General features: G+C 40.2%; 1 protein-coding gene across 1 annotated transcript; it reads right to left on the bottom strand.

Moving 5' to 3' along the window:
* Nucleotides 1–20,202, bottom strand: SLC30A5 (solute carrier family 30 member 5). Its single transcript, XM_074166296.1, has 16 exons — nt 20,012–20,202; nt 19,630–19,752; nt 17,426–17,492; nt 16,025–16,110; nt 14,531–14,618; nt 12,742–12,829; nt 11,421–11,497; nt 10,170–10,340; nt 9,278–9,566; nt 8,693–8,901; nt 7,451–7,608; nt 6,671–6,800; nt 5,296–5,515; nt 3,688–3,914; nt 1,632–1,760; nt 1–1,014 (listed from the first exon to the last, which is right to left on the bottom strand). Exons 1-16 carry the CDS (start codon nt 20,083–20,085, stop codon nt 844–846), a joined length of 2,307 nt encoding a protein of 768 aa, XP_074022397.1. The 5' UTR covers nt 20,086–20,202; the 3' UTR covers nt 1–843.
* Between the last annotated feature and the right edge of the window lie 2,591 nt (nt 20,203–22,793).

Here is a 22,793-nt window from a genome sequence, read left to right as displayed (position 1 = left end):
GAAGAGGTGAAGTTTAGTAGAGTGCTAGGACGCTCACTGATGAATTACTTTGAGCTTCAAACTATTGCATTTGCAGTTACTCATACAAGTACAAAATATTTAGTTTACAGAATGTTTCTGTGATTCTGAGTCTTCCCAAGTAACAGAAAAGCGTCTGCAGTTTTTTTCCCCTCCCAATTTCTCACTGTTAACGTATGGATTTCTCTTCTTAAAAAATAATTTGATATAAATTTAAAATGGTAGCATTTATTTACTCTGATGCACTAAAATTAAGTTCAGAAAACAGATTTGTACGCCGAGACATAATATAAAAACTGTATATTTCTATTATCTAGGAAAATGTGCAAAAAACATTACTTCTTGTTGTTTTTTAATCCCCATAACAATCGTGTAACTTTTTTTTTCATTCAAAGAGTCTTCAAGCTATGTTTGAAAGAAAGAAAAATATTTTTCAGTTGATTTTGTTTGCATTCCAATATAAACTATTTCCATTTCCCACTGTTAACAGGAAATTATAATCATGATGCTCCATACTTAACAGAAAGTACGGAATATATCTGTACTCATCCACAAGTTGCAAGACTTCTGTTTAATAAACACCAAGTACAGTATTTACGATTTCCATTATTTTCACATATACATCAAATATTCAAGTCCATCTTATTTTCTTTATAAAAGCATCTTGATCCAATTTTAACAAAGATAGTATGTTTAAAAAAATTCAAATATATAGTACATTTGTTCCTGTACATGTATGTGCAAGATCTCCTGATAAAAAGTAATACGAATATGGAATCCTACAGCTTTTGCCTTTACACCTCCTTTGGTGAACACAACTTTGTATCACATGATGTAAGTACCATCTTTGTAGTATTTCATGGATTCCAGTTGCTGAGTCATTGCAAGGACATCCTGAAATCCTGTACTGAGTCCAGACATGTGTTGAAAATAAGCTTCCTTCTCCACTTGGACAGTTAGGTTGTTTACACCAGCATCTTTCAGAATAGCTGTAACCTGAATAGAACAGTGTGGTAAACATCAGTATTACACTTTATATGCATCTCACAGTAACCTGCAATATTCTGGCTCTGAAACACTGAAGTTAAAAAAAAAATGATCATGAGCAATTCAATTTTCTGGAAAGCGAAGACTGGCTTCAGAGGGTATGGCTTTGCAACACCTGCGTAATAAGTCATTTCTCAGAGTCTTGCATAAGGAAATAAGTATCTTTTTAAGGGAAAGAAAAATCTAAGGCAGACAGATATTAGTAAGCCAGTTACAAACCCGTGATTAGTATCCAGATATCCTTACTGTTTACTGCCTGTTGAGCAGCGTGAGATCCACCTCCTTCTCCTTTTCTCAGAGCAGACATAGCACCACTTTCACTAGTGAGAAAATCCCTCCCAGATTTTTTTGTTTTGTTTTGGCAGGTGTTTTAGCAAACAACTCTTGATGCAACTAATTCCAAGCTAGCAGGCAAAGGGAAGTACAGCAGTAGAGACCAGCTCTGAGATATTAACTAATAGCTACAAAAATAATCACAAACAGCAGCTTCAAAGTTCAGTCTATTGCTGAAAAAGGGATACCCAGTAAGAAATTAAACACTGGGTTCTAAAAACCTTGCACATTACCTGCTGAACAATTCTCTGTTCCATCACATCTGATACCACTTGCACATGTATTGTACCTGCCACAACACTTGCAGAATGACACCAAAAATGAGGATCTCTGTAGGATATGACTCCCTCTATTTTTTGGATCTGTAAAGAAATTACATTAGCACCAATTAATTTAAGCGCGCATTTTCAACCTGTATGTGTACATGGATACTGGTGGCAAATACTTCACAGGGTTAACAAAGCTGTACAGAAAAGCAGCTTTCCATCTAAGCTGTATAGAGAAATATGTAGTATTGAAAGGTCACCCCGCTACTACTGTCAAAGACTAGAAGCTAAAAGTCAAACTAAATGAAAAACCCAGCAGACCACAATGCTAAATAGGATGAGAAAAAACAATAATTTAGTGTACAGATCAAAATAACACCAATGGACCAACCAGAAAGCTGGGTGGGTATTTAACCATTTCTAGGGCACCTGTTACCTCACTATCCAGGATAAGCACTTATTTAGTTGCCAGATTAACTTAATTCAGAGACATAGTCTCTTCCCATAACTTAGCATTTTTTGAAATTGATCTTTGTACTGGATCTGGCTGGAATGGATTGATTTTTTCACAGCAGCCAGTACTGTGCCGTGATTTGGATTTGTGGCTAAAAAGGTGTTCATAACACACCAATGTTTCTGGCTGTTGCTGAACAGTGTTTGGGGACTGTCACGGTCTTCTCTTTTTCCCACTCTGCCATCAGCCCAGCCAGTAGGCTGGGGGTGGGCAAAAAGCTGAGAGGGGACGCAGCTGGGACAGCTGACCCAAGTTGGCCAGAGGGATATTGCATGCCATGTAACATGCTCAGCAATAAAAAAACTGGGGTAGAGGAAGAAGGGTGTTTTTTGGCTTCTAAGGTGGCTGTTGCTCGGAGACTGGCTGGGCCTCAATCTGCTTGTGGAAGCTAGTGCACTGTTTGTTCTTTTTCCTCTCTCCCTTTCACCCGTTAAACTGCCTTTATATTACTCCCAGATAGGTCTTGCTTTTGTTCTTCCTGTTGTCTCTCCTGTCCCACTGGCAGTGGTGGTGGTAAAGGTAGGAGCAAGCTGTGTGGATGCCTGGCTGTTGGCTGGGGTGAACCTACAGCAAGCATACTGTTTTACTGTGATGCATTTTTTAAAATGCTTTTCCTATTATCTTTTAATGAATTGCTGATTGTTTTTAAAAAGTACTTTCTTTGCCCTCTGTCTCCCAGAGTTGCCTTCTGTCTTGTCCCATGAAAAATCAAACCCCACTCTGCACCTCACCTTCCTTTCATTACACAAGTCTCTCCCAGCCAACTTGCATTTATTCTGTTCTTCCTCATGCAGATAAGAACACATCTCCCCCTCTACTAAGTGACAGGACACCATCAGGATAGGCCTCCTTGCCACCTCTAGTTGATGGCACCCTCAAAGAACATGTAACTAGTTATTTGACAGAGAGGAGTTCTCCACACTGAGGTCTGCACTATGAATCTAGGCAGGAACTTCAAATGAATCAACAGTGAACACCAAGTACAGACTCAAAGTAGATACCGTACTGCAGCAGACAGGAAGAGAATGGACTAGAATGAAAAAGTACTTAAAAAAACCAGCTTTTCTTCTGCCATCTCACCGACTGTGAGCCAGGATGCCCTTCATGATATGGGCAAGTAAGAGAACCTGCAATTACAGGCTCAAGATATAATCCTGTAGCCTGAACCGTACACATCAACTTTAAAAAGGGTGCAAGCTTTTGGGAATTGCTATGCTACTTTCTTAGTAGTAAGTACATTTCCCACAGTGTTACCATACTTCTCTGAAATCATGAGCTAGCCATAAAAGCAAAAAACAGTACAAGTTTTTTTCGCTGCAAAACAACTTTGAACAGTAAAACTCCTAATCCTGTCACATCTGTGCAAAACCAATTTAAAACAACTTGAGAGATGAAGTTGTTGAAGGCAACAGAAGATGTCAGACTGAACTACTTGAGTTTAATAATTATTAAAAACAGTTATAGATTTGTATGTTTATATATTTTAACATTTAGAATTGTAGCTCTGACCTTTTCTAGAGCAGCATGCAGATCTTTCTCCTGTTCTGGAGGTATCCTCAACAAAAGCACTTGACAGGCATCTTTCAATAGTGGGATAACACTAAGAAAAATCAATGTAGCAATAAAAAGAGAGCAGAGCGGATCAGCTATGAGCCATCCAAATTGCTGAATAAATATCGTGGATATGATAACACCAACACTGCCAAGAGTGTCTGCTAACACATGTAGAAACACACCTGAAAACAAAATAAAGTAATTATGTTGAACAGTTCTATTTAAAATGTATGCATATCTTCAATAGCAGAAAACCAGCATAGTTTACTAAATACAATAAATACCTGTCAAGCTAAACAGAGGCAACTATCTGCCTAACCAGGTGCAAAATTAAATAAAACATTTAGCTTTTCTAATGAATTACAAATCAATGTAAAAAAACCCCATTTTCACTCAAGAGTGCAATGATCTAGGCAGGCGTTTGCAGATTAAACCAAATGTGAATAGTCTTTAAATTGTTAGTGGGATTTGTACTATGTATCATTTAACTCCATATAGAGGGAGATCATTGATCCTTAACAGAGGATAAAAAGATCGATGTAAATGCTTTGGCCTGCTAATTTGGATATATTTTAATGTACTATTTGTTTTTTTGTATGCCAACTCTGCTCCAACTTTATAAGACTGTCTATCTGCTACTGCCAGGAGTAATCCTTTATGCTGCTTTAATAGTGCACAGCATTCTCAGCACACACTCAAAAGGCACAGAAAAATAACCTCTAACCATTTGTAAGATTAATGCTAGTTAAGTGTCAGGATTTGAAAGAATATTGAAATAGTTAAGAGTATGGGAACACTTCACAAAAGTACCAGACAACAGAATAGCCAACTGAATTAAGATGTAAAATATCCAATGAAATACAAGACTGGGAGCTAAAACCTTATGCTCTGACAAGCTTACGCAAAAAACTCATTCCTTTATAGATTTTGGTATAAGCCAGGCAGTAAGTAAATAACTACCTTCTAACTACTGGGGAAAAAATTCTAAGAAGTAGCTATGCTGAAATTTTATATATATTATCCTTCTCGGTTAGCTTCTGGTTTCAGATTTGAAAAAGAAAGTTTCAACTTTCCCATCTTACGACTCACAAACAGAAACATATTCTAAATTGCTGGCCTGCATTTGTTCTTCTGCTTCTTATCCCCTTCCCTGGTGTTTTTTACAACCAGCTGCCACATGATACCTAGAAGCACGGTAATATCTTTATAAGTAGAGACCTTGTACTTTCATTTTCAGATGGAACTTAGAACCGTGGACTTTAAAGCTCTTCAGTAAGGTTTACAATGTTTATTAATGTTAATGAAGGCTGTAGATTAATGCTTTTTATTGGTCCTTAGGTATTACCTGCAGCTAAGAAATCCACGCAAAGAAACATTTCAAGTTATGTTTCTTCCTGTTAAACGCATTAATGAAGAAACAGTGTGAGAAATTCTCATATACTACATTAAATGGCTGTCGGATCCCTTCTGGAGATTTTAAGCACACTGCACAGTACGGGGACTGATTCTGAAAATCTTCAAAGTCTGTTGGAAACCATTTACGATTCAGCAATTTGTACTTGCCTCTCATGTTGGTATTCATGCCTCCTCCGGAAGTCCCGTGGGAATGGCCATGGCTGTGCCCGTGGTCACCGTGGGAATGGCCATGCCCGTGGCTGTGCCCGTGGTGAGAATGGCTGTGATCGTGTGAGTGACAACCTCCCCGAGAAGCCCCGTGGGAGTGCGCGTGGCTAAAGGCACAGATACCAACAAGGTTTACGATCAGCCCTCCAACAGAGACTGGCTGTGAGAGGGAGAGAAGTTTTTAACGTTGCTATATCTTCCCAGGTGTTCAAATTTATTTTCTAGAACACGGTAATCAGAAACACTACACACCTAATAAAGGAAAACTGTGGAAGGATTATTCTAATGTGGATTCCTCATCATATTCCTTTCAGTATGCAAGCTGGTTTCAAATAAATTTTCTTCCCCTCTCAAAAAAATCCAATTTTCCCCAACCTTCCCAAAAACTCCACCAAATAACCACCACCAAAATGCAAAACCTAATATCCACAAATCAGGACAAGATAGCAAATGTAGTTTCAAGAAGGTGTGATTGATTTGATTTACTTTCAAAAAGAGATGAAGTGGTTTGAATACAAACTTTGCTTTGCTTTCATTGGCAGAAAAAATAGTAATTGTATATTATATCTGTGACGTGCACACACATCTAAAATTGTACTTAACTGAAGACAGCAACTACTGCTTTACTGGTTGAGTTGTGCTTTTTATCTGTCTGCCTATTTTTCTACTCTTCCCTTGGAAAACTAGCAAAGTGTTAAGAGTCATTCCAGCTAATAAAGGAGTTAAGGCAAGTCCAACTTGGGGGTTATTAGACCTTTCATTGGCTATGCAGACTTGCTCATGTAGAGGGGGTAACACCTCCTGCCCCCAAGAAACAAAATCAGCAGTGAAAATTGAGAAACTATTGAAGATTAAAAAGAAAAAAAAAAAAAACCAGGCCTCAATTCCAGCAATGCATACTTCTAAATGTGCCTACATAAAAATATTTTTCTAAGACTAATACAAAATCTTTTCTGTAATAATTAACATTGGTATACGTTAACAGCCAAACCAAATTTAGTTTTGTACAGATTACTTCCTTGATACTTTTTACTACAGAAAGAACACCATCTAAAAAGTTTAGAGCTATAACATCTTAGAAAAAAAAGCTCAACGTAACTGTTATAATTAAGTTGCATTCACCCCTATATTTTTGTATTTTAAAAAATAAAGGTTTTGGATTTTGTTTTGGAGTTTGGATTTTGAAATTAGAATATGTCAAAAAGTCAAGGCATGGCTTAGATCTCTTGAGTATGCTACTTTAGTCTACTTTTAAGATGAACATCAGTGAACAAGTAATTGCCAAATGACATTCAAACAGAATGACAAAACTTACAGTTAGCATATTTGTATCTATGTCAGGAGGATCCACCAGCCTGGCCACCGATTCCATGAAGACAAAGAAAGCAATTACCATCAGAAAGAGGCCATTAATAAATCCAGAGAGAATTTCTACACGTCCATACCTGAAAACAAACATAAGTACTTTTCAGAGTGGAAAAACAGGTATTCTGAACAAATTTCAAAATTACAATAAATAAAGTTATAATACATTTAATCTAGCATTAAGATTGCTTTGATTTTTTTTCCTTAATGCCACAAAATCATGCCTTAATTTCTGAGTTATTTATTTCTCACCAAGAGGTAGCTAGTTTGCAACTGTCCAAACACCGATAGTATAACGCTGTAATAACAGAAGCATTCTTTTATATATATACTGCATATTCAGGGCTTCAAACTGCGAGACTGCTATGCAGTGTAACCATAGAAAATTTTAACTATGTCAGCACAATTGAAATCCTCACATAAACACTGACTTTCAACATATATTTTTGTTTGACATACATACATATATGGAGTGAGGCAATTTCTACATAATATTCACAGCGATAAAGTTTGATTTGCAGAGAAAAATGAAAATTACATTTTAGACACTTTTTCGCTGGGGTAAGAGAGGAATAGCATAAACACAAATGGAACAGAAAAGAAACATAGTAAAAACCACACAGAAGCGTGCACCATTAAAACATCCTGAATGTACTTTTATAGCAGGGCATTTTAAAATGAGTAAGCAGAATAGTTTTCAGGTAGTCCTTAAAGAACCTAATATACATACCCATAGGAAAATATGCGAGTTGCTTTCCATCTTGTCATCAGAGCTGCAAAAAGCCCCATCACTAATGCAGAACAATCAAAAAGCATGTGAAATCCGTCAGAAATAAGACCAAGGCTATTGGTCCACACTCCATAAAAAAGCTCCACAAAAGTGAAAGCCTAAAACAAAAGAGAGAGAGTTTGAATTTTTCTTCTAACATTAACTTGTATCTGCCTTGGTAGCTAGCAGGAAACTCTTTTCATAGGACACTTCATAGTTTTCAAAGGTATTTTTCAAAGTATTTCTAGACCACATTCTTTCTCCTCCAATGAAACAAAATAAGTGATACATTCCAAGTCTACGAAAAGACATTTCTTAACCTACCCTCCCAAAAGCCCCAGACCTCAGAAAATAACCCTCTATAGGAGTAGATTTAAATTTTCATTTAGAATTTTAAAATAACCTTGTGCAGACAAAGTTTTAAGCATTTTGTCATTGAACAATGTAACAACTCTGATCTGATCCATTATTAGTGTAAAAGCAATGCTGCCTATACATCTGTTCTGTAAAAATTTTCTTCACCAATTATTTGACTGTTTAAATCTTGTGAATTAGTTTTGAGAAGGGTACACGAAGAAACATTTTTAATACATACATTTTCCCTGTCTGATTTACTATTAGTAATTAGTCTGCCTATAAACTTTCCTTCCCATCTTTCATATTCCATAATGGAATTCCTTAAAGTTATCATAGATACTTTAAGTTTTTCCCCCTATTTTCTTGGATAATTGCCAAAGAACAAAGACAGATCTTTGCAAATGAGGTTCTATCAATCTTGCTTACTGCATAATTTTTTATTCCTATTTAAGAGAGAAGCTAGAAATAAAACCAGCCTGCTCCAAAATAACACCCATCAGTCCCGCACTTACTAGTTTGTTGTCCTTATCCTTGAAGGCCTCATTAGTTTTAGCTTATCTGCTGGTAACATTAAGATACCTCAATCTTAAACCACCATCATACAAGTATTTACTTACTGGTACAAGTTCTAGTTACACACAGAACCAGTGCCTCACTGTGACAACAAAGTGACCTGCCCCTTACTTAAGATTAGCATAAGAATCTTTTATTTTAACATTCCATCTAATGAAACTACCAAGGATCACTTTAAAAACAATCAGTTATGGGAACTTTTAAAGAATAACTCTTCTTACTGTACTATACATGTACTACTGTGATTTGGTTTGAAAACAAACATTCACTTACCAGATTTAGGCACAAGAAATAGAAGATCTGCCTAGAATCGTACTCCTCAAGAATTTGTTTCAGTGACTCCTTAATAAACCGGGGTAACGACTGAGAGCTCTGCTGTAATGCATCACCCATGAAGTTATAGAGAGGAGTGCCTTCCGGGGAATAGCCAATAAGGGTACCCTTCTGCCCTTTCCTGGAGGGGGAGGACAGGATATTGGCAGCTGCAAGGAAAGTATTGAAGTTTTTGTTGCTGTTTCTAAGTTTCACAGCTATTTTATAATGTGATTTATCAGCAATCAAGGATCAGATGAAACTTGCAGGCAGCAAAGTGACTGTCAACTTCATCTTGAGGTTTATCATTAGATTTCATTGCTATCTAAGATTAGATTATCGCTTCCACAACAGAACAGATCTACCACATTCTCTTTTTTTTTTTTTTTGTAGTCAGGCAGTAAAAGAGCACAAAGGTACAGGACCTTTTTATTCCAAAGAATCCATAAAAGCTCATCCAAAAGAATTCTGCACAAATATATTTTTTGACTGGCTTCCCAGTCACACAGGCAATAGATTTATGTAAAGATAAATAAGAATACATACATAAAATGAAGAAGACTGCACTCACTACCACCCCTCCAGAAAGAACGTGCTCTGTGCTTTCACGGTGTGGTGGCTTGTTCATAGCTCGAAGCTGGTCTGTTATAGGATGTGTCCAAAAGTTGCCGAAAAGCAGTGCACTAACGAAAATAAGAAAGGATCCATATCGAGCACACGTGGAAGCTTCCATCTTGACAGAGCATATGGACTCCACGTAGAAATCCAGAATCACAACAAAAAAGATGACTGTCATGAAAGGCATGATGAGAGAAGACCAAGACTCTACTTTACTCTGCAACAAAAAATACATTTCAAACAAGATTGTTCACCACTAGAACTGTACAGACACCATTAAATCTAGTTCCCCTTCATTACAAGGGTTTTAACCGAGCCATCAAAACATAAATACTTTTATACTTTCAATTTATCATATAAAACCAACATTCCAGCTATAGAAAGACACATACAGCTAATATACACTACAGTACCTTATTTTAAATACTTTTGTGTGTTTAAAATCAATGCCATATGCAACACCATGCTTGCAATGGTCTTCTCTCCCTACCATGCAGGCATAACAAACATGCCTTTAAATTACAATAAGCTACTCCTTGGGAATAAGAGAGCCCTGTATTGACACAATCATTACTACTTGTGCAGTGTTAGTATATGAATCCTGGATACAATATGTCAGCTACAAAGATGAAATAAAGTTATCACACAAAAGAGGAAATTAAGGTATCATGCAGATATACATCAAAATATAGAGGAGAAATTTCAAACACCTTACTAGAAAACTAAAGATGGCATCTTCGCTAATTTTAAAGATTTAAATTGCACTTCACAATCAGAAGCATTACAAAAAAATTATTTATTTTTATACTTGCTATCTTACCTCTGTTGTCAGAGAGAGAACAACGACCCATGGGCACAACAGAAGGACAGAAACAAGATGAGACAAAGCTTGAAGACGCTTGGCTCCACCTACATCTACAGATAGTTTTCTGGAAGCCATGTGAAAACCAACCTTACAGCACAATGCCAGCACCAGCAGCAGTACTCCTCCCTAGAAACATAGAGGGATCCTGTTAACACTTCTTGAGAGCCAAACACCTCACTCCAAACAAAGTGGCACTTACGTGAAAAAAGATTAATAAGCTTTCCTTATGAACAAAAGCCAAAGACAGGGTATTTCCTTTAATTGTTACTCTAGTTAAAAACAGTAATATAGCATACATGCTTATACCTCAGCACTATTCACAACAGCCTAATATGACTTGAAGTTTAAAACTCTCAGTAGTGTCAATTAGCATACAGCAGCAGCAAATTGGTAGCAAACAGCACACAAGGAAGAAGAAAAGTCATACAAAACTGGGTTTCCCATCTTCCATTATTAAAAAAGTGTTGCAAGTATATGTAAACCCCAATAGTGTCATGTCACCTTGGCCTCTAATCCTTCATAACCTTTTCATTCACTTACCGTTAATTGCACCATACCATATTTCTTCACATTTTCTTTCAAAATTGTTCTATAAATTAATCACACACACCATCTCATCTCCCGCAGACCACACTTGCTTTGCGCACAGTGAACCAGTCTCTCTGACATTTGATTTATTTTTATATTAATACTTTATCAGCTGCTCCGTTTGGTTTTTTTTCCGGTTTTAGTCCTCAGTGCGGCCGCTTCAGCAACAAGACTAAGCTAACAGAACAAGTCAATCAGGCAGGACAATCCTGTACAGTAAGATTTTGATACTTAGTTATTCATGTCACCAATTATAATGGGATTATACTACTAAGAAGTATCAGAATCTGTGTCTTCAAATACAAGAGTCTAACGTAAAGAAAAGGCTGGGGAAAGATAAAGAAGCAGCAACAAAACACAGACCCCAAAAGTGAGGAAGAAATTTATTGTATGCAAAGCATTATGATCACCCAGAACACCAATGAGATGGAGTACTTTATGGAAGCTGCTCATACTCAATCTTAAGATCTGAAAACTACAGTGCTAGTTCAGTTCCAATATGGGGTGGGATGTTGAACTTTCTGATTTTGATTTAGGCTTGGATTAGCTCTGAGCTGGTGAAATTCTTACCTACAAAACTTAGATAAATATTAACCTATTAAAATATAAGTTCCTTACCTTGTGGTCTGCAACGCCCAGGAAAGCAATGATTGTATACAGAACATGTGTAAGAGCACTGTCATGATGACCCTCAGCTAAATAAAAAAAAAAATTAAGGAAGAGTCTCATTTGATGATTTTTTTTTTTAAACCAAAGAACAGGTAGATGTAGCAGAAGACCATGGGGAGCTGAAGGAAGTAAACTGAGCTTTAAGGTTTGTCAGATACTTAATGTTTAGGACAGATGAAAATATTTCCACAAAAAAAAAATAGTTAAAAATATTTGGAAAAAAATGAATATTTTAAAACATGAGAACATAGTCACTGTTAAATGCTAACATAAATCCTGTATCATGACTACTGTGCAATTTTAGCAACCAGACTTCAAAAAATATACCCACCACCATTAAAAATTAGATTGCTTTTCACTAAAAGCACTAAAATACTGTGTCTAAAATATGGTCTACATCTTTCCAATTTTTAAATATTTAAACTTTACAAAACAGAGAATAACTGAGAAGCACAATCCAGCAAAATCAAAATAACGATAGCTTTCGGGAAAACTACTAGGGGACACTTTAACAATGAATTTACTCCCTGAAAACTCAGTGGATTAATCAATACTATTCCTGAATTTGCATCTGTAATTCCATGTTTTCATCCGTCTTTGATAAAGTTTGCTTTCAACTTGTTTGTTTTTACTGCCCATCTTAGATGTACCACTTTTTGTCAGTACACTTCATTACGATAAGAAGGCCTGTTGAAAACTTACTTCAGCATCACTTTCAATTAACTCGGTGGCTTTGAAAGCTGTTAGCTAGCTTCTATTTGCAGTTTAAAGTCCGTTGTGGTTGGAGCTACTGCTATTTCATGTCACTTTTCAGCTTAGCAGATGAACTGAGATTACCACATTTACAAAAGCACAGAACAATCTTTCTGTATACACCAAAAAGACTGCAGGCCAATCAACTGTTTACTGCACACACTTAGGCTACAGACATTATCTAGGTTTTTTTTTTTTTAATTTGTGAGCTCATCAGAAAAAGCTTCTAGCAATTGTAAGTGGTCTGACATATGCAAATGGCAGGGAGCCTTTAACTACAACTTAAAATCTATGGTTGTGTTCTAAGTTACCAACAAAGTAATCAATGCCATTCATTCAGCCCTAAACATCAGTATTTAGATGTAAAAGTAAAATCTTGTGCTATATTACTCTTGAAAGCTAAGACTCCTATTAAAAAAAATACGCAAGCACATTTAATTCAGCACATTCAACTTCACAGTCTCTCTGCTCCAGTAATAAACAGGCACTTGCTCTTACACATAGCAAGAAAGGATACGATGCTCTGCTATTTTAGCCATGAGGTCATCATTATCAAAAAGCAGTAAGCAGATGACAGCTATGATGAAAAATGCAGCACCTCTTGTCTGTAAAGAAAACAAAACAACCCAAATATTTTTATAATACCCTGTAACAGAATAATGAAGATAAAGTCCGGGGACTCAGCTCCCTCTCCCCTTCCTGATCAATGTAAGCATATTATAGTTCAGTAAGAAAAACATGAGGAAAACCTCCTTTTTTTTTTTAAAAAAAAGTGACTTTGACAATATAATTTTATATTTATTCAATGTTTCCGATCTACCAGATAACTAAGGGCAAATCACCACTGTAACAAGACAGAAACCTGTATTTTAGGAAATTCAAGTGTGATTGCTTCCTTCTTCGTGGTGTGTTTCCGCCTGCCAGAATACTGGGCTACTTAAGCCTGATGATTTAATATTTTGCAGCACCAAGGAGCCAGAAACAAGATCTAGTGGACAAACTGTAGTATTTTGCCTTATGGGAGGTAAAGGCTAGAGCACTGTCCGAAGGCTCTGAGAAAGCAGGGCTCTGCAGTGCTTTTGTGAGGAAGGGAACAGAGGTAATCATGAAATCCCAGCTCCCAGAGCTTTCACCACCCTGACTTAAAACTCTGCAATTTTGGTATTCATCATCTTGGCAAAAGCCAAATACAGACATCACATTCTTGTTTCAAAAAGTCAGCTGATTTCTCTTTGCCACATTTCACTTCATGAAGCTGGAACACTCAGCAGACAGGGTCATTGTTCCCTCTTTCTGCTGCCTCAGACATGCAGCTTAACTGTCAAGCATGGCCCACTAAGATACAGATTGACAAAGGACCCCTCTGAAGCTCCTACATTTACCCTTTGGGTAGATGGATGAAGAGCTTCATGCTGGATGCCATAAGCATCTCAATTTCAGGGGGTGGCGTAGCGTGTCAGAGCAGATGGCTGTGCTACTCACTCTAAGGCCAGCCTAAAAATGATTAGGGGACTCCAGCAGCAATTATGAGACAGAGACTTCAAAACTCCCAGCCTGAGGCAGCGCCAAAGCCAGACTTTCTCTTAATGCAGCAAGTTCTCTAGCCTCAGGTATATGACATCCTAAGTTATCTTCCTCCAGTTATCACAGTTTTTGAGGGAAAGTGGCCCAGACTACTAGGTGCTGGGTTAAGGTTAATCCATTTAGGGCTGAATAGGCACAGTTAGAGAACACCTTGCAAAATTGTATGCAATGGGACTCAGACAAAGGATGTTTCAAGTGTAGATCTTTAAGTGAAAGACTGGGACCAAGTATTCAGCACATTCAGGCTCATGCAGACATTAAAGTCCTCAGAGAGCTTTTTGGCAGAAATAAACCAAAGTATGTGAAAAGCTACAGATGCCGAAGAGGGCAGGCAAGGACCTGGAGACTGTACTGCCAGACTTCTGTGCCTATACACCAGGACCACTACATGCACACATGTTCTTTTGTCAATTTGAACCAAAATCCCACTATAAAGAATACTGAAGTGCAAAAATCATTCTCAATGTTCCTTTCTGTCTACGAACAGTAAAAAACTTCTCAGATACCTGCTACGATGTCCAACAGCTTCACCCACTGTTTCTCTCTTCATGTCATATTTATTATTTCAAGTAGTACATCTTACCATTTCACCACTAATTAAACTAAAAAAAGCACAGTTTCTATGAACACAGGTCCGAAACACTGTTTGTTCTGGGTAAAGAAGTACTTGAATTTATAGCATTCAGTATTTTAAACATGTGGTAAAATAATTTTTTAAATACCTTTGCTGGTCCTCCACCTGAGCTCGTGAACAAGACACTAAGCAGTGATAGCACAACCACATCACTGTGCTCAAACAGCAACAATGTCCTGTAAAAAAGTGAAATAAATGCTTATGTCCTCTTACAAGGAGTTTACCTAAAAAGTTTGATATATATTATTTCAGCTAAAATTCAATGACACAGCAGTCAAAGATTTACCCTGTGATTTCAACAGCAAGTTTAAACAATTCAAAAGGATAAATGTAAACCTATTTGCCTTCACCAGCAATAGATCTTGCTGCAGACAGCTAGACATACCACAAAACAAAGAACTTCCTAACTCAAGGAACAGATTAAAATTATGCATTTATAGATTACTTTAAGTTGTACTTTCTTCTAGTAACACAAGAAGATACTAACTTGCTCAAGATGGAATTATTACTCCTATTACAATACCTCCTCTAAACCAAAGTTTCTGGCTCCCAGAATAAAAGAGGTCCTGTTGTGCCGTATCACATCCTGGTTATTGAACTGTTGGTGGTCTAGTAGTTTATGCAACCTCAAAACCTTTTAACTGCTGAAAAGAAGAAGTTCTAACTTGACACTATTCAGATGCAGAGGCTGACTAACAAACTATTTTGACAGCTGTCCAGAGCAGAACATGAAGGTAATAACCGCCATCAAGTTTACCAAATGCTTCTGCCACCTGCCGCGTAGCAATACAACCTGCTAGGGCCCATGTTACTGGTTTTGCTTAGGAAGACTGCTAGCATCCAGAAAGGTACTGCAGTACTTCTTAAAGAAATCCTATTGTTCTCAGGTATGCCTTCTCCCGTGTAGAGGATAAAATTTCAGCTTCATAAAATGTATCATTTAAGGCTTTACCTTCCTCTCTCTAATGAAAGATGCTTTCTAATACATTAACCTTCATTTTTGGAAGTCTAATGTTATTCTTCTATAGTTATTCACTGCTGCTAACAAACGGTACAAGTGATTTTACTTGGAGTATATGCACCAATGCTACCCAATTCCAACGCAGCACAGGCGTATGCTCAGATAAAGCAGTGCCCTGCAACAAATGCAGAAATTGATTCTAGTTACCTGGCACAGGAATACAAGCTGCTGTCACTAGCTGCCAAGCCACGGATTTCAAACAGGTAAATAAACAATTGGGGTTGCATAAATGAGACTAGGGAAATGATGAAAACTACCATCACTGAAACAGTCAGTGATCTTGTTGTATCGCTCACATCAATATTTTAAGCATAATATTTTAGTATCAAGAATTTCACTGGCATCTCGTCAGAGAATGAAGAAAATTACAAGTTTTACAGAAAATTATGTGTAGTTTTTCCCAAGCACAGGAGAGTTCACAAGAGAAAGCACAAAGATTCATCTAAAATTTCAAAAAATAAATCAAGAAGCTTGCATCATGGGCTGACAAACAAAAACCAAAAGAGCAAGGCAGGGAAAGATGACAAAAGAGAGCAAACATTCTTTACAGTAAATATTTACCTCAGTGGTCCACAAAGAGTAAGGCCAAAAAACCACAAGAGCGAAATGATACATCCCACAACAGCATGCTTAAAAATTTTGATCCACTACAAAAGAAAGGTATTTCATTATCATTTTCGCCACAGTTTCAAAATAAATACCTCATTATTAGCATTCATTTGGCATAGCAGTTGTAGAAATAGAGAGGAAAACATATGCTCTGTAAGTGGTGCAAAGTTCAGAATATGATTATCTTCTTACCTACTTTGCCAGGCAACTAAGGTTTGTTTGGACACATTACGAATTTTTCTTTTCTGCCACAGTACTAGATTCTATAATATAGCCTGAAATCTCTTTAATAAAATGCTTGAAAAACAGGCTGAAAAAAATGAAGTCCATTTATCTGTCAAAGGTGCTGTAGATTTTATAATCTACTGTATATTTATGATAAAAATACACAGAAATAGATAAGACACCCAAGATAAAGATACTAAGACCTTAAGTCTACACGTATTTATGCACGTTACGTTTTTTTCTTTCAGGAAGCAGGTTGTAATTCAGCTATTCAATACATTTTTAACTTTAAACACAAGTTTTTGAAGAAAGTGAGTCATTCCAGAAATACATTAAACAAGACAAAGTGCCTGTAACAAACATCAAATCTTCAAAATCCAGAATTTTAAAATTTTTAGCAATAGTGAAACCATAAATGTTCAGGTTTTTCTGAACAAAAAGATGCAATTTATTCCTGTTTACACTTTAAAATTCTGCCATACATGTCTAATCATGAAAGCAGCTGACATTTGAAACACTTCTGAGGCTATCCTTCAGATTCTCTCTACTTAGCACACACACTGGTAACATTCTGCGTGAATGAAGTTTTTGTGCACACAATTACATAAAACCAAGATGAATATGGAGCAGAGGAAGAAAATTTATTTCTTACAAAGCAGCAGGTTTCAACCTGGCCCTACTCTAACTTCTCGGGATATGAGAACTCAACCCGGGTCTGAAGAACAGTTAGATTAGCCCCTCATCACCACGCACCACACAGGAAGCACTCTTGGCATGGGGGACACGACTGCAGCATTTCAACATTCTGGCAGTTCAGAAACTGCCCTTCCAAACTGTAAAAGTCAGCTAAGCAGACTAAGCTCCTTTTGAAAATCCAGTCCTCAAAATAGATGCTTGTATGGAGCCAAGGACCAATCTTTTCATGATACTCTCAAAAGAAGCTGACAAAAGCTAAAAATGCTGATTGTTTTCTACAGCACGCTAGACACAAAGTTAGTTACACACTGCTGGAAATTGCAACCACATCTTCCAAGTGGAGTAGCCTTTGTTCCGCTTTCATTTTTGGCAAGGGCCACATGGTCAAGAACGTCCACAAAATGTAAATCACTATTATATATGCCAACTCACCTGACGCTTCGTTACTACTTTTCCAGAAGAAAATGGTTTTTGAAACAAAACCATAAAAAATGCAGACCTGTTAAAAGGAAGGACAAAGTTTTCTCTATTAGCGTACTAGCAGTCAGCTTTTTATTCAAACCAGCTCTAAATAAGTAGGTCTCTCATATCAGGTTCAGTTTACAAAATTACTTCCTCTCCATTTTTCATTAAAAGGCCACACTGGCCACACTCACTGGTTTTATTCTCCCTGCTGCATTACACGTCTCAGACATCAGTACAAAGGTGACAAAAAGCGAACTTCAGTTCTGGTCAATTTTAAGTTCTTCAGAGAACGGCTAATGAGAAATCTACCTGTGATTTACAAATATCAAAATAACTGACCTCAGAAGTTTTGAAGAGAAAGACTATGTTTTTTACTGGCAAGATACATACACGCAAAGGCTTATCCACATATGGAATGCCAAATACAGAGTCTTGTTAGAAATGGGAAGAAACAGCAGGCATCTTCCTCAACCAGGATCAAGAATAAGGAATGGGGAAAAAGACTATGGTGCTTGGGAACATGCAAGTGAGAAGCCCAGAAACATAAACAAATTTGAAATAAAAATGAGGTTCCAAATGTTCCAACTTTGTCAAGTTTGTTACAGAAATGCTCTTCCACATCATAACGGGTAAATACGATGCAGGATTGTGTCTGCAAAAGTTCTTCCTGTCTATTTGCTATCAGTTTCTACACTTTAGCTCTCAATCAGGGAAAAATAGCAGTTGAAGCTCACAAGAACTACAGGAATACAAATTTTAAGGAAAAAAGCTTGTCTTTTACACCCTTAAGAAAATTTGGATGAGCCTGAGTTTCCTATGATCAGTACTGTGATAATAAGATGAACTTCGAAATAGCAAAACCACTGAAGTTTCTTGAGGGTTGAGAGGCCTTACAGAGAGACTTGGCTAGACCAGAGAGCTTGGCAATGACCAACCACGTGGAATTTAACAAGAGCAAGTGCTGGATTCTTCACCTGGGATGGGGTAACTGTGGTTAAACACACAAATTCGGGGACAAGAGGCTGGAGAGCACCGCCACAGAAAGAGATCTGGGTTTGGGTTGATGGCAAGTTGAACATGAGTCAACAGTGTGCCCTGGCAGCCAACAGGGCCAACTGTGTCCTGAGGTACATCAAGCACAGCATAGCCAGCCAGTCAAGGGAGGGGACTGTCCGACTCTCCACTGCACTGGTACAGCCTCACCTCCACTGCTGTGGCAGTTTTGGGAGACTCAACGTAAGCAGGACATAAAACTGTTAGTGTGTCCAGAGAAGGGTGCCCAAGATGGTGAAAGGGCAAGACTTAGGAGGAGAAGATAAGGTCACTTGGGTTGTTCAGCCTGGAGAAGGGAAGGCTGAGGGGTCACCTCATGGCAGCCTGTGCCTTCCTCAAGGCGGGCAGTAAAGGGGGAGGTGCTGATCTCCTCTCTCTGGTGACCAGAGTAACAGAACACGAGGAGATGGAATGAATGGCAATGGTTTTAAGTTGGAGAAGGGGAGATTTAGAATAGATATTAGGAAAAAATTCTTTACCATGCAGGTGGTGGAACACTGGAACAGGTTGCCCAGGGAGGTGGTTGAGGCCCCTTCCCTTGAGATATTCAAGGTGAAGCTCGACGAGGCCCTGGGCAACCTGGTCTAGTTGGGGGTGTCCCTGCTGACTGCGGGGAGGTCGGACTAGATGACCTTTGGAGGTCCCTTCCGGCCTGGACCAATCTATGAATCTATGAAAGCTGTGTCAAGGGCAGTTCAGAGCGGACATTAGGAAAAGGTTCTTCACTGGGAGGGTAGTTGGTCACTGGTACAGGCTCCCCAGAGAACTGGTCATGGCATGACCCTGTCAGGGTTTAGGGAGTGCCTAGACAATGTTCTTAATCATACACTTCAGTTTTAGGTAGTCCTGTGAGGAGCAGGGAGTTGGACCTGATGATCCTTATGTGGGTCCCTTCCAACTTGAGATATTCTATGATTCTGAAATTATAGTGAGCAGAGATACGGAGGAAAAACACTCCTATGAACAGAGATATTTCCTGGATCCACTGCTATGCCTTCTCCTCCTCGATTAACCTATAATAACACAACGTAGGGTATAAGCTTGATGCTGACACAGAACGCTGCAGACAAAGCATGCTGTTTCGGTGGCAGCCAAGGCTTCACCCCCTGCGCACTCACCCCAGCTGCACTATGAAGATAAACTGCACGAGGTGGACCGCCTTCAGAAGGTCGTAAGCTTCGAAGAGCCCCACGGCTTTCAGGAACTTGGTGAAGCACAGCAGCACGATGTACCGAGTCAGCCTGAGAAAGGAGAGCGGGCAGTTCCCACCTGCGGCCACGCACACGGCCCAGGCCCAGGCCAGGCCCAGCCGGGCCCGCCTCCTCCCCGCCGGCCCTGCGCCTCAGGCGGAGGCCGCCGCTCCCGTAAGGCTTAAGAGCGATTCCCGCCGCTCCCCAGAGGGACAGAGAGCGACGGTCAGCCCCCCTTCGCGGGGCTGGCCCGATGTCCCCCTCGCCCAGCGGAGTGGCCGCTCCCTCCCATTCCCCCCGCCGCCGTTACCGGGCGCTGGGCACATCCACGGGCCCCAGCACGCCGCCGCCGGCCAAGACCTGCCCGCTGTACTTCTCCTCCATGCCGGGCCGGGGGAGCGGCCCTGCCAGGGGAGGTCTGCGAGTGCTCAGGCGCGGGGCGGCCCGCCTCCCCCGCAGCGGGGTCACTTCATCCTCCACGGCCGGCCGGCCGCCGCTGCGGGAGGGGAGGGAAGGGGAGAGGACGAGACGGGACGGGACTGAGGGGAGGCCGCCCGCCGGGCACTGCGCATGCGCCGGGCGCAGGCGCCTCTGCACGGGGGGCGGGACGGGCGGGGGTGTCCGCCATTAGTGGACCGCTGAGGCCGGGGGCTTGAGGGATCTGTGTTCGGCGGCGGTGTCTGTTTGCTGTGGGCCCTGTGTTGTGCCTGCCTTGGGTGTCCGGTGGGAAAAGAAACGTTGTGGTTTCGCACGGTGTTGTTTCGTAGAGGACTGTTCCCCCCCGCAATTAAGTGAGCTGCGGCTGTTGGTACGTGGCGCTGTGAGCCTGGCAGCGTTGCTCTGGGGAGGGGAGCCGAGGGGTGCCTGGGCCCAGGCGAGCGGGTGGCGAGTGAAACTGGGCATTGAAAATGGTAATAGGATCACAGAATGGTTTAGGTTGGAGATCATTTAATTCCAACCCCCCTGCCATGGGCAGGGACACCTCCCGCTAGACGAGGTTGCTCAAAGCCCCATCCAGCCTGGCCTTGAACACTTTCGGGCATGGGGCATCCACAGCTTCTCTGGGCAACCTGTTCCAGTGCCTCACCACCCTCACAGTAAAGAATTCCTTCCTAATACAAATCTACCCGTTTGCAGTTTTAAAACTTACCCCTTGTCCTCTACTGCAGTCACTGATAAAGAGCTCCTGTAGGCGCCCTTCAGGTACTGGAAGGTTGGAATATGGTCTCCTCTGAGCCTTCTCCAAGCTGAACAACCCCAACTCTCTCAGCCTGTCTCCATGGGAAAGGTGATCCAGCCCTCCGAGCATCTTCATGGCCCTCCTCTGGACTCATTCCAACAGGTCTATGTCCTTCTTACATGGGGGGCCCCAGAGCTCGATGCAGTACTCCAGGTGGAGTCCCACCAGAGTGGAGTAGAGGAGTAGAATCACCTCCTTCCGCCTGCTGGCCATGCTTCTTTTGTGCAGCCCAGGATATGGTTGGCCACCTGGGCTGTGAGTGCACATTGCCAGCTCATGTCCAGCTTTTCATCTACCAACACCAAAGCAAGTCTTTCTGTGACTTGCTTTCCCAACCCATACTTGGATTTTGTCCTTTACTTTTACTGTGCTTTAAAGGAGGTATGTCTGTCCTTAAACTCATACATGATACATGCAGCCTGCCTTATGGTAGTTTAATGTACAGTACCACAGAGTAAGCCTCTGCCAGGGCTCAGCAGGTTTAAGAGTTCCTGGTGCCCTGAAAATGGGGCTGCATCCTACCATCCAATATCAGAATTATACTGCAGCCGTTCTCGCTAATAAGATGGTATATACTGATAACTCATTTTCGAAACACACTGCTGGCAGGAATTGGATAGAACAGGTAGCAGGAATTGCCTGCACTGTATTATGTCACCCTTTTCCATCTGAAGAATATCTGTCCAATTTACGGAGCCTTGCAACTTGTTTCCATTAGAAGAGGTGAATTGTGGAATCGCACTTCCACGAAAAATATACTCAGTCTTTTAATTTCTCTCAGTACCATCGCTGCACATGCTTCATGGGTTGCTCTTTTTTTTTTGGCCATGCAATTCAGCAGTCTGGTGTGGTCCTAGTTTCCAAAAGGCATTTTGAATTACGTAGGTTGTTGGGATCAGAATTTTTGTTTCAGACCTATCAACTGAAATGGAGTCCACCCTGAGCAGCCTGGTGATACGGTGGATGGACCAGAAACCTTGACACATGTGCCTTGTGAATTGCCTGAGCACTTTCCTAGCTTTGAATAACCAGTTCTTGGTGCTGCTGCCTATGTCAGTGTTTACAATCAGCCTCCTTCCCTTGATGCCCCCACTTTTTGGACAAGGCATCAACATTACCATGTTTCTACCTAAGCCTGATCTTGCTTGCAGAGCCATTATATGGTAGTTCCTTCATGCATGCACTAGGTTGCTCAGGATTTTCCGGTAACACTCTCAAAGCTGGGAAGTCCTCCGCATTGGTGAGGTTTGCTATTTATCCTGGTGCCTGGCACCCAGCCGGTTTCACCCCACCTCCAGTGTACCAGTAAGATCTCTGCACAGGGATTGCTTCACTCAGAGGTAAAATGGAGCGACGTCCTGGATGATACACAAAGTGTGTTAACAGATCACGGAGGTGCTATGGAAGACCACAGCGGACTAAAATGTCTGGTTGAAACTAATGGGAAAATTGAGGCAGAAGGTTGGAAATGTTCATATGTGAGCTTGCAGCTTTTTTCCGCCCATGTATCAAACTCCCTGGTTTCGGGACATCCCAACATATGATTTTGGTCCTTAGTTCAGAACTGAGGGAGGACAAAGAAATCAGAAATCCACTGATGTGAGGGAGGTGGAGGGGGGCAGGAACGGTGCAGGGAAAAGGATTCAGATCAAGTGTCTCTGAGAGAGGAGAGTGGAGAGGTGAGAAGAAGAGGGGCTGTAACTAGTGGCCTTGCGTATTTCAAGTTTGCTCTTGCTAGCATCTTGTGTAGCATTATAAGTCTCAGCAATGGCCAGCTGAATGTTAGATTTCTCTGTAGTAACGAGCTTGGGTAGACTTTAACTGGGAAGAGGTGGAGGGATGGGAGCTCAGA

Source organism: Numenius arquata, chromosome Z (genome assembly GCF_964106895.1).
Source record: "Numenius arquata chromosome Z, bNumArq3.hap1.1, whole genome shotgun sequence".
Lineage (NCBI taxonomy): Eukaryota > Metazoa > Chordata > Aves > Charadriiformes > Scolopacidae > Numenius > Numenius arquata.
Note: the sequence above shows the minus strand (reverse complement) of the source record. Positions and strands in the feature narration are given on the sequence as shown.

Excerpts from the sequence above, each read along its gene's own strand:
- SLC30A5 (XM_074166296.1), bottom strand. The coding sequence starts at position 20,085 with ATGGAGGAGAAGTACAGCGGGCAGGTCTTGGCCGGCGGCGGCGTGCTG. Across the intron at positions 1,761-3,687 it reads TGCATGCTGCTCTAGAAAAG|ATCCAAAAAATAGAGGGAGT; the intron begins GTCAGAGCTACA and ends ATTTCTTTACAG. Across the intron at positions 1,015-1,631 it reads AACAGAGAATTGTTCAGCAG|GTTACAGCTATTCTGAAAGA; the intron begins GTAATGTGCAAG and ends TGTTCTATTCAG.